General features: G+C 46.3%; 1 protein-coding gene across 1 annotated transcript in view; it reads right to left on the minus strand.

Annotated features, from left to right (window-relative positions):
* Nucleotides 1-18,675, minus strand: part of ncoa1 (nuclear receptor coactivator 1) — a gene marked incomplete at its 3' end in the record, with an annotated part of 164,503 nt that overhangs the window by 99,876 nt on the left and 45,952 nt on the right. Inside the window, 1 exon segment of the mRNA XM_084314162.1 lies at nt 389-495. Within this exon segment, the coding sequence (XP_084170288.1) occupies nt 389-495 (107 nt within the window).

Genomic DNA, 18,675 nt, shown 5'->3' on the forward strand with positions numbered 1-18,675 from the left:
GAATAAACACTAATTTGGGCGTTTAATCCTATGGAAAACGAGGCATATATATATTTTTTTTTAAAAATTACCTACCCACGACCCCATTTTGGGTCGCGATCCGTAGTTTGAGAACTGCTGATCTAATCTAATCATTGGTAAATTGTCGTCTCACATTGTGTGATATTGCACAGCTGGAAAGGTTAAAACCCTGTGTGTGTGTGTGTGTGAGTGCGCGTGCATGCGTGCGTGCGTGTGTGTGTGCGTGCGTGCTTGTGTGTGTAGGTGTGTGTGTGTGCGCTGTGCGTGCTTGTGTGTAGGTGTGTGTGTGTGTGTGCGCGTGCGTGCTTGTGTGTGTGTGTGCGTGCGTGTGTGCGTGCGTGCGTGCGTGCGTGTGTGTGTGTGTTACCTCTAGCAGCATGGGGCCCAGGGCCTCCTTCTCGACCAGCCCCTGGCTACTGGAGGAGATGTCACTCTTCTGCACCTCGTCATCTGGAGACAGCAGGGCCGCTTTCTCTGTAAACACACACACACACACACACACACACACACGCACACACATTAGGACAACATCAGAGGGAATAATATTATGGACATAAGAGGTTTATACGTCTCTCTTGAAAATTATATACAGTATTTAAGAGTTCCGAATAATGTGACTTTTGGTTTGATGTCATTGGCTAACATGCAGGTCAATGTTGAGCATCAGTTGGTTTATGTGACGTGCTATTTGGCATATTGTTCTACAGTATATTGAAAATACATTTTTGAAATGTTGAGATGTTGCTGTGTCAGTTGGAAGACTTCTCCCCTCCCTCTCTTTCTCTCTCCCTGAGTATCTCTCTCTCTCTCCCTGTCTCTTTCTCTCTCTCTCCATGAGTCTCTCTCTCCCTGAGTCTCTCTCTCTCTTCTCTCCCGTCTCTCTCTCTCTCTCTCTCTCTCCCTGAGTCTCTCTCTCTCTCTCTCTCTGCACTGTGTCTGAACCTTGGGTATTTTATGACAACATCCACTTCAGATCAAAGCTTTGAGGGAAAACATGATAAACACGACTTAAATTACTCTAGGAAAGAGAGGAAGAGAGATAGAGAGAGAAAGAGGGAGAGAGAGAGATATAGGGAGAGAGAGAGAGAGAGAGAGAGAGAGAGAGAGAGAGAGAGAGAGAGATGAGAGAGAGAGAAAGGGGGAGGGAGAGAGAAAGAGGGAGAGAGAAAGAGGGAGATGGAGGGAGAGATAGAGAGAGAAAGGGGGAGAGAGAGAAAGGGGGAGATAGAGGGAGAAAGAGAGAGAGAGAGAAGAGAGAGAGGAAGAGAGAGAGAGAGAGAGAGAGAGGAGAGGAGAGAGAGAGAGAGAGAGAGAGAGAGAGAGAGAGAGAGAGCATGTACCCTCTGGACAGTAATGTATACGGCTGTGAGCTCAGTCCCTCTATATAATTATAGTACAACCGTGTTTATGACCACAGCTAATAGCATCCCTGTTATGTAACAGTATATTTGTGCAGTACTGCTTCTAAACGGGGTCGAGTGGATATGAAAAGACAAACAACAACAAAAACACACACACAACAAACAGCGTTAATTATAGTATAGTGTACACTAATTAAATTTAACTCATAGAGTTGTGTGTGTTTGTTTGTGTGTGTGTGTGTATGTTTGTGTATGTGTGCGTGTGTGTGGTATGTGTGTATGTGTCAAAGAGTGATCTGAGAATCTCTTTACAGTGTCCCCTCCTGTCAAACACAGCAGTGATCAATCACACCATTTAGTGCTGACCACAGGACTTCTGTAGAACACACACACACGCACGCACATTTATTTTTCATTTTATAGTTTAACATTTTTGTTTTCAATTCAGTTTAGCTTCAGTTAGTGTCCAGAATGGGTTTGCTAGTTTGAGTTTTAGTATTTTATTGTTTAAAATGGTTTTGTTTAGTTTTTATTAGTTTCAGTATAATATGGGTGGTCTTTGTCAGGAGCAAGTTTTAAGAAGTAGAGAATAGGTTGTGTAATACAGACAGACACGTCCCCTTGTGAAAGCAGCTGACTCACAGTCATGTAGACGTCCTGAGTCTCGATGAACATTATGCACCAATGTTTCCTCATGCTTGCTGCACATTTGACCAAATTGACAAAAGACTTGTTTTAATTTCTTTTTATAAAACAAGTCGATTATTCATTTGAATATAGAATATTCGTCGACAGCCCTACTTAACAGTAACTGAGTGGAACATGAAAAGCCAAACTTTCCCCCGCTGTACCGAAAACCCGTACCGAACCTTGACTTCAAAACCGAGGTACGTACCGAAGCGTGGTTTTTGTGTACCGTTACACCCCTACTACCTATGCTTCTCATCACCCTCCCTATGCTTCATAACCTGCTTCCTATGCTTCATAACCTGCTTCCTATGCTTCTTATTATCGTCTAGCATTAGCATGCTAATAACTAGTGATGCACGATATATCGGCCGGCGATATAATATCGGCCGATATGGCCGTTTTTTTTACACATCGGTATCGGTCCGATATCAAGATAGGGCCGATATAAAAAAAAAAAAGAAAAAATTAATTTTTTTTTTTTTTATCTTTTTTTTCTTCTTTTTACATGTTTTGGCCTTAAATAGTTTCAAAATATCAGTCATTTCTGAAAATAAGTTACAAAAGTAAAAAAAATTATGCGTTTTGGAAAATAGCTCTTTATTTGATTATCGTAAAAAAGTGTTTTCTATACAGAGATATCGACATCGGTAAATATCGGTATCGGCCAGAACAGCAATATTAATATCGGTTATCGGTATCGGCCACAATTTTCACATCGGTGCATCACTACTAATAACTATAATTGGAGAGCGGTCAGTGTTTTTGTGTGTCAGGTGGAGATTTTAGTTAGTACACACACACACACACACACACACACACACACACACACACACACACACACACACACACACACACACAGAGAAAGAGAGAGGGAAGGGAGAGAGAGAGGGGAGGGAGAGAGAGAGAGAGAGAGAGAGAGAGAGAGAGAGAGAGAGAGAGGGGAAGGAGAGAGAGAGGGGAGGGAGAGGGGGGAGAGAGAGAGAGGGGAGGGAGAGAGGGGAGAGAGAGAGAGATAGGGGAGGGAGAGAGGGCAGGAGAGAGGGGGAGAGAGAGAGAGAGAGGGGAGGGAGAGAGAGGGGAAGGAGAGAGAGGGGAGGGAGAGGGGGGAGAGAGAGAGAGAGGGGAGGGAGAGAGGGGAGAGAGAGAGAGAGGGGAGGGAGAGAGGGCAGGAGAGAGGGGGGAGAGAGAGAGAGAGGGGAGGGAGAGAGGGCAGGAGAGAGAAAGGGGGGGAGATAGTGAGAAAGAGGGGGAAGAGAGGGGAAGAAGTAGGTGAAAGCAAGAAGTGAAGTGTGTGTGTTTGTGAGCGTGCGTAGGTTAGTGTGTGTCTGTGTGTCTCTGTGTGTTTGTGCGTTTACGCGTGTGCACGTCTGTGCGTCTGTGTGTGTCAGTGCTCTGTATTTATGAATGGGTGATTTTATTCACGTGTCATGATGCCACACAAGTGGCCCATCATCATCATCATCATCATCATCATCATCATCATCATCCCACACAGGATTACAAGACACAGATACAACTATATTATACTTCAACTTCCAGTAACTGTTACTATAAACAATAAACTCCTTTTCTGTAGATTTACAATAAACACATTATAATAGATACAATCCGGTACTGTACCCCTACATATCCTCTTACTCCAAATAAGACCAGTACCAGTAAACACCCGGGCTTATGAGTGTAAGCCGGGCTGGCTGGCCACTGTCCAGGGTCTTAAAATACGAGTGGCTGTTGAGTGACCGCATTGCCCAGAGAATCACATGTGGTGTGTGTTGTGTGTGTGTGTGTGTGTGTGTGTGTGTGTGTGTGTGTGTGTGTTCCTCCGAAAAGCCTGCAAGAAACGAAACCAAAAAGGAAACCCAACGGAGCAGCACACCGAGCCGTCAGGACCGTAATAAAGTTTATTGTTGACTAAACAAACAAACGCTGGAGTCTCTCTATCTGTAGCCTGCAGACAGGAATATCTCTCACACTCACACACACACGCACACACAGACGCGCACATACACACAGACGCACACGCATAGTATTGTGGTTTGTGATTTACAACAAAGGATTCAATACTCTTTACTGCTGTGTGTGTGTGTGTGTGTGTGTGTGTGTGTGTGTGTGTGTGTGTGTGTGTGTGTGTGTGTGTGTGTGTGTGTGTGTGGTGGGGGGGGGGGGGCTCTCAAACTTCTTCTTGTCAGGGACCCACACATTGATCAACATTAGGCCGTGGACCGCATTTGATAAGATCTTGTCTCAGAGACCCCCATCTGAGAATATGTGTGTTTTAAGAAGTGATTTAGTCCTGAATTCCATATATTGCCTCCATTGTAGTTAATACCATTGGAGAGAGTGAAACCTGTGATCAGAATAGTCACTCCTATTCTCTCATTGGGTTAAACCTCTAGTGAATGAAATAGTGAAATCAGTAAAGAAAAAACTATTGCTCCATATTCTTCTGGGGACCCCATGAGACCTCCTCAAGGACCCCCTGGGGGTCCCCTGACCCCTTGTTGAGAACCACTGGTCTAGAAAGTGATTGCCATGGTCTTGAAGGATAGAAGGCCACACAGGCCCTCACACATCTGCTGTCCACACAAGACGAGCCAGAGGATAACCTTCAATATTAGCTGGAGAGAGAGGGAGAGGGGAGATGGAGAGGGGAGGGGAGGAGAGAGGAAGAGGGTGAGGAGGGAGAGGAGAGAGGGAGAGGAGAGAGGGTGAGGAGAGGAGAGAGGGAGAGGAGAGATGGAGAGGGGAGGAGAGAGGACGAGGGTGAGGAGAGAGAGAGAGGAGAGAGGAGGAGAGAGGGTGAGGAGAGGAGAGGAGAGAGGGTGAGGAGAGATGGAGAGGAAGACAAGTCAAGTCAAGAGTTTTATTTGTCACGGCATACAAGTATACAATGAAATGCGGGTGGTCTTGCCCGCAACGATGTGCAATACAGTGGTACAACATGTAATAGAATCCAATAAAAAAACAACATTGTGCAATAAACAGGTAACAGGTAACAGGTAACATGGTGGGCCATCTCGGTATCTGTACATAGTTATTTACAGGGCATATAGGACATGCTAGGTAGCTTTGGTAGTGCAATACACTGTTACTGTTGTTATACTAATTTAAAGTGACCTTTCCTTTTTGGCCATAAGTGTGGGCGTGTGCGGCATGAGTGTGTGTCTGCTCATGTTAAAGTGTTAAAGTGGCTGCTAGTGTGTGGGCGTGCACAGCGTGCGTGACGTGTGTGTGCTCATGTGTGCTTGTGTGTGGATAGATCAGTGTTCTGTGGCACTCAGTGTTCATTGTTCAAGGCTCTGATGGCCTGGGGGAAGAAGCTGAGCCTAAGCCTCTCTGTCCTGGTAGCTGGGGTTCGCAGGCGTCTGCCTGACCTCAGCAGCTGGAACAGGCTGTTATTGGGGTGGTGGGGGTCTTTCATTATTCTGCAGGCTCTGGATTTGCACCTCTTGTTGTATAGAACCTGCAGGGGAGGTAGTGCAATACCCGTGGTACGCTCGGCTGAGCGCACCACTCTCTGTAGGGCCTTCTTGTCCTGTGCCGTGCTGTTTCCATACCAGGCAGTGATGTTTCCAGTCAAGATGCTCTCTACAGCTCCGGAGTAGAAGGACTGGAGTATCTTCCCCGATACTCTGAACTTCCTTAACTGTCTCAGGTGGTAGAGGCGCTGCTTCGCCTTTTTTACGACTGTGTGACTGTCTATGTGTGTTGACCATGTCAGATCCTCTGAGATGTGGACCCCCAGGTACTTAAAGCTGCTCACCCTGTCCACGGTAGCCCCGTTTATCATCAGTGGTGTGTGTCTCCTGCTGTCCTCTCCTATAATCCACGATCAGCTCCTTGGTTTTACCAATGTTCAGGAGCAGGCTGTTGTCCTGGCACCAGCGTTCCAGTACCTCAACCTCCTCCCGGTAGGCCTTCTCGTCGTTGTCCGAGATCAGCCCCACCACCACTGTGTCGTCTGCAAACTTCACTATGGAGTTGGAGCTGAACTTGGCCACACAATCGTGTGTGTAGAGTGAGTACAGCAGGGGGCTCAGAACACAGCCCTGGGGGGACCCGATGCTCAGGGTGATGGTGTTGGAGGTCTGACCCCCCACCCTGACCGCCTGGGGTCTTTCACTCAGAAAGTCCAGTACCCAGGCGCTCAGGGCGGAGCTCAGACCCAGCTCGATCAGCTTGTCCACCAGTCTGGTGGGGACTATGGTGTTGAACGCTGAGCTGTAGTCAATGAACAACAGTCTCACATAGCCCCCCTTCTGACGGTCAAGGTGAGAGAGGGTGCTGTGCAGTACCTGGGAGACCGCGTCGTCAGTGGACCTGTTTGTCCTGTATGCAAATTGCATAGGGTCCATATCACTGGGGAGGGAGGCACAAATGTGGTCCTTGACCAGCCTCTCGAAACATTTCATGACCACAGAGGTGAGTGCCACCGGTCTGTAGTCATTGAGACATGTTGGGGAGGGTTTCTTCGGTACAGGGATGATGGTAGACATCTTGAAGCAGGCAGGGACCACTGACTCCGCCAGGGATTGATTAAATATGGCGGTGAACACCGGGGCTAGCTGGTTGGCACAGGACTTAAGTATGCGTCCTGTTATACCATCTGGGCCTGCCGCTTTCCTGGTGTTCACCTGCATAAATGCTCTTCTCACACTGTGTTCCGACAACGAGAGAGCGTCCCGCCCCCCCGCGGTTGCCCCCCCCCCCCCCCCCCCCCCCTCCACAACAGCCGGCGCGCCAGTGACGTCACTAGCCGGAGAGCTAGCAGCGCCACTGTCTACACCAAACCGAGCGTAGAAAGAGTTGAGTTTGTCCGCGAGAGAGGCGTCGTCGCTCCCCATTGAGGGGGCGCTGACTTTGTAGTCAGTTATTGTCTTCAGTCCCTGCCATAAGCCTCTTGTGTCGTTTTGTGCCATTTGTGTCTCCAGTTTATCAGCATATGTCCTCTTAGCAAGTTTAACAGCCTTGCGCAGAGTATAGACTGAAGCCTATGGTGAGGAGGGAGGGAGAGGAGAGAGGGTGAGGAGAGGAGAGAGGGAGGGAGAGGGTGAGGAGAGGAGGGGAGAGGGTGAGGAGAGGAGAGAGGGGGGAGAGAGGGAGAGGAGAGGGAGATGGTGAGGAGGGGAGGGGAGGGGAGAGGGTGAGGAGAGGAGAGAGGGAGATGGTGAGGAGAGGAGGGGTGAGGAGAGGAGAGGAGAGGGAGAGGAGAGGAGAGGAGAGGAGAGAGGGAGAAGAGAGGAGGAGAGGGAGCAAGAGGATAGGAGAGAGAGAAGAGGAGAGAGGAAGAGGGAGGAAAGAGGGAGGGAGGAGATGATAGAGGGGGATGAGGAGAGGAGAGGAGAGGTGAGGAGAGGAGAGGAGAGGAGAGGAGAGGGGAGGAGAGGGGAGAGGAGTGGAGAGGAGGGAGGGAGGGAGATGAGAGGAGATGAGAGGAGAGAGGAGAGGAGAGGAGAGAGGGAGATGAGAGGATAGGAGAGAGGGAGATGGTGAGGAGGGAGAGGAGAGAGGAAGATGAAAGGATAGGAGAGAAGAGAGGGAGAGGAGGGAGGCAGAGGAGAGGAGAGAGGGAGAGGAGAGGAGGTAGAGAGGAGTGAGATAGGGAGAGATGGGGGATAAGAGGTCTAGAAAGGGGAAATGGGGACAGAGGGGAGGTGGGGGGAATGAGAGAAAGAGACAGAGAGAGAGCGAAAGAGAGGGCAAAAGGTGAATGAGGGGATAGCAGTGAAGGACGGAGGGGGAGAGGGGCTCAGAGGAGGGAATGGAGGAGAGGAGGAGGGGCCAATGCTCTGTGTGTGTTCCTGTTTCTCAGTGCGTACACAGCGGCGGGTAGAGGAAAGGGAAACAGGTCGAGGGAGAGCGAGAGAGAGAGCAAGAGAGAGAGAGAGAGAGAGAGAGAGAGAGAGAGAGAGAGAGAGAGAGAAAGAGGGAGAGAGAGAGGCCCTATTACACAAGGTCAGGGGGCCAGGCTGCTTAGCGATTGGCTGGTCTCTCACACGCCCCGCTCCCCCACCACAACCCCCCCCCCATAAGATCACAGAACAAAAACACAGGCAAGAAAGAGAGAAGAGAGAGATACACGTCTATGTAGGTTTTATGCTGCAGCCTCTATGTGCAGTAATCCTAGACTCCCTGTTTCAGCTTGATTTAATGAATAGCCTCCAACTATCCTCAATAAAGCAAGGCCAGGTTAATAACCCAGATCTAATAGAGCCCTAACTGTCCAGGTTAATAACTCATATATAATAGAGTCCTAACTGTCCAGGTTAATAACTCATATCTAATAGAGTCCTAACTGTCCAGGTTAATAACTCAGATATAATAAAGCTCTAACTGTCCAGGTTAATAACTCAGAGCTAATAGAGCTAAGAAGAGCACTAACTGTCGAGGTTAATAACAGACCTAATGGAGCTAATAAGAGTCTAATAAGAGTCCTAACTGTCCAGGTTAGTAACTCAGACTTAATAGAGCTAATAAGAGCCCTAACTGTTAATAACTTAGACCTAATAGAGCTAATAAGAGCCCTAACTGTTAATAACTTAGACCTAATAGAGCTAATAAGAGCCCTAACTGTTAATAACTTAGACCTAATAGAGCTAATAAGAGCCCTAACTGTTAATAACTTAGACCTAATAGAGTCTTAATGATCCAGAGCTAATAGAGCAAAGAATGGCCCTAACTGTCCAGGTTAGTAACTCAGATCTAATAGAGCTAAGAGTCTAATAAGTCCTAATTGTCCAGGTTAGCTATATGAGAACCACATACACCCATTTTGTCTTTTAGAGGGAGATAGCAGGTCAACAGTAGATGATATTTAGGGGGAGATAGCAGGTCAACAGTAGATCTTTAGGGGGAGACAGCAGGTCAACAGTAGATTATCTTTAGGGGGAGATAGCAGGTCAACTCAACAGTAGATGATCTTTAGGGGGAGATAGCAGGTCAACAGTAGATCTTTAGGGGGAGATAGCTAGGCAACTTGATTTGATTTGTGTTATTATTCTAATTCGTGACCTGTCCTGTCTAAATGTTTAAATGTTGAGCGTAGATCTTTAGGGGGAGATAGCAGGTCAACAGTAGATCTTTAGGGGGAGATAGCAGGTCAACAGTAGATATTTAGGGGGAGACAGCAGGTCAACAGTAGATTATCTTTAGGGGGAGACAGCAGGTCAACAGTAGATGATCTTTAGGGGGAGATAGCAGGTCAACAGTAGATCTTTAGGGGGAGATAGCAGGTCAACAGTAGATCTTTAGGGGGAGATAGCAGGTCAACAGTAGATCTTTAGGGGGAGATAGCAGGTCAACAGTAGATCTTTAGGGGGAGATAGCAGGTCAACAGTAGATATTTAGGGGGAGATAGCAGGTCAACAGTAGATATTTAGGGGGAGATAGCAGGTCAACTCAACAGTAGATGATATTTAGGGGGAGATAGCAGATCAACAGTAGATGATATTTAGGGGGAGATAGCACGTCAACAGTAGATCTTTAGGGGGAGACAGCAGGTCAACAGTAGATGATCTTTAGGGGGAGATAGCAGGTCAACTCAACAGTAGATGATATTTAGGGGGAGATAGCAGATCAACAGTAGATGATATTTAGGGGGAGATAGCACGTCAACAGTAGATCTTTAGGGGGAGACAGCAGGTCAACAGTAGATGATCTTTAGGGGGAGATAGCAGGTCAACAGTAGATATTTAGGAGGAGATAGCAGGTCAACAGTAGATGATCTTTAGGGGGAGATAGCAGGTCAACAGTAGATATTTAGGGGGAGACAGCAGGTCAACAGTAGATGATCTTTAGGGGGAGATAGCAGGTCAACAGTAGATCTTTAGGGAGAGATAGCAGGTCAACAGTAGATCTTTAGGGAGAGACAGCAGATCAACAGTAGATCTTTAGGGAGAGATAGCAGGTCAACAGTAGATGATCTTTAGGGGGAGATAGCAGGTCAACAGTAGATCTTTAGGGAGAGACAGCAGGTCAACAGTAGATCTTTAGGGAGAGATAGCAGGTCAACAGTAGATATTTAGGGAGAGACAGCAGGTCAACAGTAGATCTTTAGGGGGAGATAGCAGGTCAACAGTAGATATTTAGGGAGAGATAGCAGGTCAACAGTAGATCTTTAGGGGGAGACAGCAGGTCAACAGTAGATGATCTTTAGGGAGAGATAGCAGGTCAACAGTAGATCTTTAGGGAGAGATAGCAGGTCAACAGTAGATCTTTAGGGGGAGACAGCAGGTCAACAGTAGATATTTAGGGAGAGATAGCAGGTCAACAGTAGATATTTAGGGGGAGATAGCAGGTCAACAGTAGATCTTTAGGGGGAGATAGCAGGTCAACAGTAGATCTTTAGGGGGAGACAGCAGGTCAACAGCAGATATTTAGAGGGAGATAGCAGGTCAACAGTAGATGATCTTTAGGGGGAGATAGCAGGTCAACAGTAGATCTTTAGGGGGAGATAGCAGGTCAACAGTAGCTGATCTTTAGGGGGAGATAGCAGGTCAACAGTAGATGATCTTTAGGGGGAGATAGCAGGTCAACAGTAGATCTTTAGGGGGAGATAGCAGGTCAACAGTAGCTGATCTTTAGGGGGAGATAGCAGGTCAACAGTAGATTCTCTTTAGGGGGAGATAGCAGGTCAACAGTAGATATTTAGGGGGAGATAGCAGGTCAACAGTAGATGATCTTTAGAGGGAGATAGCAGGTCAACAGTAATGATATTTAGGGGGAGATAGCAGGTCAACAGTAGATGATCTTTAGAGGGAGATAGCAGGTCAACAGTAGATGATCTTTAGAGGGAGATAGCAGGTCAACAGTAGATGATCTTTAGGGGGAGACAGCAGGTCAACAGTAGATATTTAGGGGGAGATAGCAGGTCAACAGTAGATGATCTTTAGAGGGAGATAGCAGGTCAACAGTAATGATATTTAGGGGGAGATAGCAGGTCAACAGTAGATATTTAGGGGGAGATAGCAGGTCAACAGTAGATGATCTTTAGAGGGAGATAGCAGGTCAACAGTAATGATATTTAGGGGGAGATAGCAGGTCAACAGTAGATGATCTTTAGGGGGAGATAGCAGGTCAACAGTAGATTCTCTTTAGGGGGAGATAGCAGGTCAACAGTAGATATTTAGGGGGAGATAGCAGGTCAACAGTAGATGATCTTTAGAGGGAGATAGCAGGTCAACAGTAGATATTTAGGGGGAGATAGCAGGTCAACAGTAGATGATCTTTAGAGGGAGATAGCAGGTCAACAGTAATGATATTTAGGGGGAGATAGCAGGTCAACAGTAGATGATCTTTAGGGGGAGATAGCAGGTCAACAGTAGATATTTAGGGGGAGATAGCAGGTCAACAGTAATGATATTTAGAGGGAGATAGCAGGTCAACAGTAATGATATTTAGGGGGAGATAGCAGGTCAACAGTAGATGATCTTTAGGGGGAGACAGCAGGTCAACAGTAGATGATCTTTAGGGGGAGATAGCAGGTCAACAGTAGATGATCTTTAGGGGGAGATAGCAGGTCAACAGTAATGATCTTTAGGGGGAGATAGCAGGTCAACAGTAGATGATCTTTAGGGGGAGATAGCAGGTCAACAGTAGATTCTCTTTAGGGGGAGATAGCAGGTCAACAGTAGATGATCTTTAGGGGGAGACAGCAGGTCAACAGTAGATATTTAGGGAGAGATAGCAGGTCAACAGTAGATATTTAGGGAGAGATAGCAGGTCAACAGTAGATATTTAGGGGGAGACAGCAGGTCAACAGTAGATGATCTTTAGGGGGAGATAGCAGGTCAACAGTAGATATTTAGGGAGAGATAGCAGGTCAACAGTAGATATTTAGGGGGAGACAGCAGGTCAACAGTAGATCTTTAGGGGGAGACAGCAGGTCAACAGTAGATATTTAGGGGGAGACAGCAGGTCAACAGTAGATCTTTAGGGGGAGATAGCAGGTCAACAGTAGATCTTTAGGGGGAGATAGCAGGTCAACTCAACAGTAGATGATCTTTAGGGGGAGACAGCAGGTCAACAGTAGATCTTTAGGGGGAGATAGCAGGTCAACAGTAGATCTTTAGGGGGAGATAGCAGGTCAACTCAACAGTAGATGATCTTTAGGGGGAGACAGCAGGTCAACAGTAGATCTTTAGGGGGAGACAGCAGGTCAACAGTAGATCTTTAGGGGGAGATAGCAGGTCAACAGTAGATCTTTAGGGGGAGATAGCAGGTCAACAGTAGATATTTAGGGGGAGACAGCAGGTCAACAGTAGATCTTTAGGGGGAGATAGCAGGTCAACAGTAGATATTTAGGGGGAGACAGCAGGTCAACAGTAGATGATCTTTAGGGGGAGATAGCAGGTCAACAGTAGATGATCTTTAGGGGGAGATAGCAGATCAACAGTAGATCTTTAGGGGGAGATAGCTAGGCAACTTGATTTGATTTGTGTTATTATTCTAATTCGTGACCTGTCCTGTCTAAATGTTTAAATGTTGAGCGTAGATCTTTAGGGGGAGATAGCAGGTCAACAGTAGATATTTAGGGGGAGACAGCAGGTCAACAGTAGATGATCTTTAGGGGGAGATAGCAGGTCAACAGTAGATGATATTTAGGGGGAGATAGCAGGTCAACAGTAGATATTTAGGGGGAGACAGCAGGTCAACAGTAGATGATCTTTAGGGGGAGATAGCAGGTCAACAGTAGATGATCTTTAGGGGGAGATAGCAGGTCAACAGTAGATCTTTAGGGGGAGACAGCAGGTCAACAGTAGATATTTAGGGAGAGATAGCAGGTCAACAGTAGATATTTAGGGGGAGATAGCAGGTCAACAGTAGATCTTTAGGGGGAGATAGCAGGTCAACAGTAGATATTTAGGGGGAGATAGCAGGTCAACAGTAGATATTTAGGGGGAGATAGCAGGTCAACAGTAGATATTTAGGGAGAGATAGCAGGTCAACAGTAGATATTTAGGGGGAGATAGCAGGTCAACAGTAGATCTTTAGGGGGAGATAGCAGGTCAACAGTAGATATTTAGGGGGAGACAGCAGGTCAACAGTAGATATTTAGGGGGAGACAGCAGGTCAACAGTAGATCTTTAGGGGGAGATAGCAGGTCAACAGTAGATATTTAGGGAGAGATAGCAGGTCAACAGTAGATCTTTAGGGAGAGATAGCAGGTCAACAGTAGATATTTAGGGGGAGATAGCAGGTCAACAGTAGATATTTAGGGGGAGATAGCAGGTCAACAGTAGATATTTAGGGGGAGACAGCAGGTCAACAGTAGAAGCCACATAGAAGTGGTGACATCGTCTGAAAGCTAGGAGCCCGAACATTAATTTGAGATGCAGCTCAGCACTGTGTGTCAAGTTTTTCCTAGTCATAAATCTGTAATAGACATTGTGTTTTGGTTAGGTGCCCATTAATATTTAGAGTGTTTAGAGTGTAGGAGGGCTTAGAGCATAATGATGGAAGTGTGTGATGGCCATTCCCATGCTGAATTATGTCTCATAAGTCGTTGCAGCACTTTTTGGGTTGATGCCATTTGTTACACAGATTTAGTGCAAAATGGAAGCATTTTTGACCACTCGATAATGAATAAACATGGTAGAAAATCCCTTCAAAATACCACATTAAGACACTGTGTACTCTACGCTGATTCGTATGTTGGCCAGTCAGATTACCTGCTGGGAACACAACGTAAACACAGAAAGTAGGTCTAGAACTCTCCGGGTGTCCGTCCATTCCTCCATTCCTCCCTCTCTCACAGGCTAACCCTAATATCTCCCCTCATTCCAGTGAGGCTGAAAGTGGGACAATTGCACCTTCAGAGCAGTTTAAGGCCATTTAGTCGGGCAGAGAGTGTGTGTGTGAGAGAGAGAGGTAATACTGACATAATACTAGTACAAAACTGTTTCTAAAACTCTATCTGTCTCCATCTCTTTTCTGTCTCGTCTCTCATCATCATCACAGCCATCACCATCATCACTATCATTATTATCATTACTATCATCATCATCATTACTATCATTATCATCATCATTCAGGCGTCTTCAGAATTGCGCACTCTGGGAGCTGGTATCAGAAAGTAGCGTCTTCAGGCTGAACCAGAACGCAGTTCCGTGTGGCTGAAAGGTGCAAACGATCAAATACTTTGCCTGATACGACCGAAATCGTTTTAGTCTGGACATGGCGTTAGAGTGTTGTGTTCATTCATAGTTAAAGACAGTAGAGGTTGAGTACTTTAATATGGTAAACTACAGTGTTGTGTTCATTCATAGTTAAAGACAGTAGCGGTTGAGTACTTTAATATGGTAAACTACAGTGTTGTGTTCATTCATAGTTAAAGACAGTAGAGGTTGAGTACTTTATTATCTAAAGATGGTAAGTTAGAGTGTTGTGTTCATTCATAGTTAAAGACAGTAGAGGTTGAGTACTTTATTATCTAAAGATGGTAAGTTATAAGTGTTGTGTTCATTCATAGTTAAAGACAGTAGAGGTTGAGTACTTTATTATCTAAAGATGGTAAGTTAGAGTGTTGTGTGTTCATTCATAGTTAAAGACAGTAGAGGTTGAGTACTTTATTATCTAAAGATGGTAAGTTAGAGTGTTGTGTTCATTCATAGTTAAAGACAGTAGCGGTTGAGTACTTTATTATCTAAAGATGGTAAGTTATAAGTGTTGTGTTCATTCATAGTTAAAGACAGTAGCGGTTGAGTACTTTAATATGGTAAACTACAGTGTTGTGTTCATTCATAGTTAAAGAAAGTAGAGGTTGAGTACTTTATTATCTAAAGATGGTAAGTTATAAGTGTTGTGTTCATTCATAGTTAAAGACAGTAGCGGTTGAGTACTTTATTATCTAAAGATGGTAAGTTAGAGTGTTGTGTTCATTCATAGTTAAAGACAGTAGCGGTTGAGTACTTCATTATCTAAAGATGGTAAGCTAGAGTGTTGTGTGTTCATTCATAGTTAAAGACAGTAGAAGCTGAGTACTGGTATGTTGATTGAATGGATAATGATCACATGGTTTGTAAACTTTGTATTGATAACTTCAGATACATGGGCTGTCCAGTACATTTCCAAAAATACTTGCATGGTTCTTCCTCTGAAGCAGAGGTGGCCAGACTGTTTGACATGGAGGGCCAAGGGCCAAAAATATAACACCATTATCACGGACCATTATCTGAACGGGTCAACTTGGCACACATTGCCACGGCCAGCATTTCTCAACCTGGGCCGCGGGCCAGCACCAATCTCCGTGGTGATTGGGATTATGGGATGCCCAAGAGGTTATTGACATAGATATATTATAGGCTATATTCTCTTTTTAGTTTAAATGTAAACATGGTTATTTCCAGCCTAATCCCCCGGCCGGGGCGATTATCTATCAACAGCAGCGATATCACAATGTGTGAATCTGTGACCAGTGGAGCTACGTCTATAGAAGAGTTATATTTTATTTCTTTATTATTATTATGCACAGCAGGATTTAACTGCAACATTTTGCCATTTCCAGACTTTTTTTTGTGTGCGATTCACAAGACTTTTCAAGACATGGAAATGACCAATTTTGCTTTCGATACTCTCCAAGACCTCTGTATGAACCCTGCCCCTGGGGGGCTAAACTGTGACACTTACAGGGTAAGTTAACCCTGTTCACTGCCACACTACAGTAACGTAAAGGGTTAACCTTCTGTAGTGTGGCAGTGAAAGGGTTAACCTGCTGTCGTGTGGCAGTGAAAGGGTTAACCTTCTGTGTATTGTCGCAGTGAAAGGGTTAACCGTTTGGTAGTGCGGCAGTGAAAGGGTTAAGAATGTTGGCCCCTTGGCCCTTGTTCCTGATGTTGCCATCAGGGTAGAGTCCTTTCTCTACATAAGCCATGCTGTGCTTCCTACTGGATACCCAGCTCCTCCTTAGTCAGCCATAAAACTAATGTAGAGTGAATGGGGCCACTGTAAAGAGCACTTCATCGTACACGAAAATGCACAACCAACGCACACACTGCTTCGCTTTGGATGCACTGTGAGTATAGCTTTCAGTCTAAAGAGTGACTTCATTACATTATATAAGTTGTATGGTAAACTAGGCGGAGCTGTGGGTCTCCATTGTGAAGCACAGATTGGATTGTGCAGAGAAAAAGGACTATTACCGAACGACAACATCATTGGGTAACGGGCCCGGAATTCTGAGCTTACCCTTTAAGATACCATGATAGCTCAGTGATATAATGTGTGGGCTATGGAGGAAGCCATCTGGAGGGGCTGGGACCACTATGTGTGTACATAACAGTGCTGCTAAGAGACCCATAATGATGAGACACAAAAACACACACTTTATCCATCGGTAAGAGGGGGCGCAGGCACCAGTCAAGCCCTGACCTAGATCCCCATGGCTCCTCCACAACAACAGAGGCATTTAAAAGACCTCGTCAAATAATCTGTGAGGCAGTAAAACAGTATCAGTAGTTATTGTGATAAAATGTGCCACGATAACAAGAAGTCCGGTCCTATTATTTATTTTGCCTTCTATTCTCCTCTGCCTAAAACCAGAGATAAGGGCAGAAGCCTCGTTGTGTTGTCGGTTAGTTCTGAAGGAAACATATATATTTTTTATCACTTTATTTATTAAACCGCAGGAGTTGGCTTGGCTTTGACTGCAGTCAGAATCGTTAAATGAACCTTGGAAGTTCAATAGGCGCTTATTATTACCGACTGCTATGAAAAACACCTACTGTATATATTACGCTAGGATTTTGTGACCACAATCATCCGCCCCTGGTCCACACGCATACACGCACGTACAGTGCACACACACACAAACATGCGCGCACTAAGCAACTAAGCAGTAAAGCAACAGATAATTACAATCCAGCTTTATATAGTTCAGTGGCATCAACAACATTTACACACTCTCCTCCCAGTGTAATAAATACTACGTTGGCTTTGGGTTTTACGAGCAGAGACTGTTCACCCAGAGACACACAGAGCCGGGGCCGATAAGGAGCGGGTCTTCAAGGGCGAGGGAATGTTTAACCTGCCAGCGGCAACACTGGCCGCTAAACCCCACTAAAGTACAAGGTTACAACGCCTGTCTTGAGAATGTGTGTGTGTGTGTGTGTGTGTGTGTGTGTGTGTGTGTGTGTGTGTGTGTGTGTGTGTGTGTGTGTGTGTGTGTGTGTTTTACTTTTGGGGTTAGTGGTTAGGGGGTGGAATTAATTAGGTTAAAGTTAGGCATAAAGCGATTATGGTTAAAATTAGGGTAATGTTTAAGGGGTAAGGGGTTGAGTGTACTACTATGTCCTCAATGTCCTCACAAGTATATTAATACCAGTGTGTGTGTGTGTGTGTGTGTGTGTGTGTGTGTGTGTGTGTGTGTGTGTGTGTGGTGCCTGCTCCCCCCCCCCCCCCCCATATTACCGGTCACACTGTTCCTCTTTGGGTTGAGTTCAACAAGTTCAAAATAATTCCAACAAATCAATTCAAGGCTCAGATAAGTTGCCCGGAATTATATCTGTCTGTGTGTGCGTGTGTGTGCGTGTGCGTGTGTGTGTGTGTGTGCCTGCCTGCCTGCCTGCCTGCCTGCCTGCCTGCCTGCCTGCCTGCCTGCCTGCCTGCCTGCCTGCCTGCCTGCCTGCCTGTCTCCCCATCTCTCCAGTGTCCAGGAGTGGGGAGTCCAGCCGCTCTCAGTGTTTTATTCGTTTTTGGTGATAATAATAGTAAAGATATGGAGGGAACAGAGGGGAGTAGAGCGGCACTACAAAGCAACAACAGCACAGCAACGGTGCTGTTCAGACCCCGGTGTTCGGACCGGTAGCGTTCCCACTCGGTGTTCCTGTTCAGACCGGTAGCGTTCCCACTCTGTGTTCCGGTTCAGACCGGTAGCGTTCCCACTCGGTGTTCCAGTTCAGACCGGTAGCGTTCCCACTCGGTGTTCCAGTTCAGACCGGTAGCGTTCCCACTCGGTGTTCCAGTTCAGACCGGTAGCGTTCCCACTCGGTGTTCCTGTTCAGACCGGTAGCGTTCCCACTCTGTGTTCCGGTTCAGACCGGTAGCGTTCCCACTCGGTGTTCCGGTTCAGACCGGTAGCGTTCCCACTCGGTGTTCCAGTTCAGACCGGTAGCGTTCCCACTCGGTGTTCCAGTTCAGACCGGTAGCGTTCCCACTCGGTGTTCCTGTTCAGACCGGTAGCGTTCCCACTCGGTGTTCCAGTTCAGACCGGTAGCTTTCCCACTTGGTGTTCCAGTTCAGACCGGTAGCTTTCCCACTCGGTGTTCCAGTTCAGACCGGTAGCGTTCCCACTCTGTGTTCCAGTTCAGACCGGTAGCGTTCCCACTCTGTGTTCCGGTTCAGACCGGTAGCGTTCCCACCCGGTGTTCCGGTTCAGACCGGTAGCGTTCCCACTCGGTGTTCCAGTTCAGACCGGTAGCGTTCCCACTCGGTGTTCCAGTTCAGACCGGTAGCGTTCCCACCCGGTGTTCCGGTTCAGACCGGTACAATACAATATATAGATAGAATTAAAGCCCTATTTGTTGTCTGTCGATTGCCGTTTCAGGCGACAAAATCCGTTCAGTGGTTCTCGAGTTACATGCCATTATGTGAGGCGTGCGCCAAAGTC

The sequence above is a fragment of the Notolepis coatsorum genome (genome assembly GCF_963971535.1).
Source record: "Notolepis coatsorum genome assembly, chromosome: 5".
Classification (NCBI taxonomy): domain Eukaryota; kingdom Metazoa; phylum Chordata; class Actinopteri; order Aulopiformes; family Paralepididae; genus Notolepis; species Notolepis coatsorum.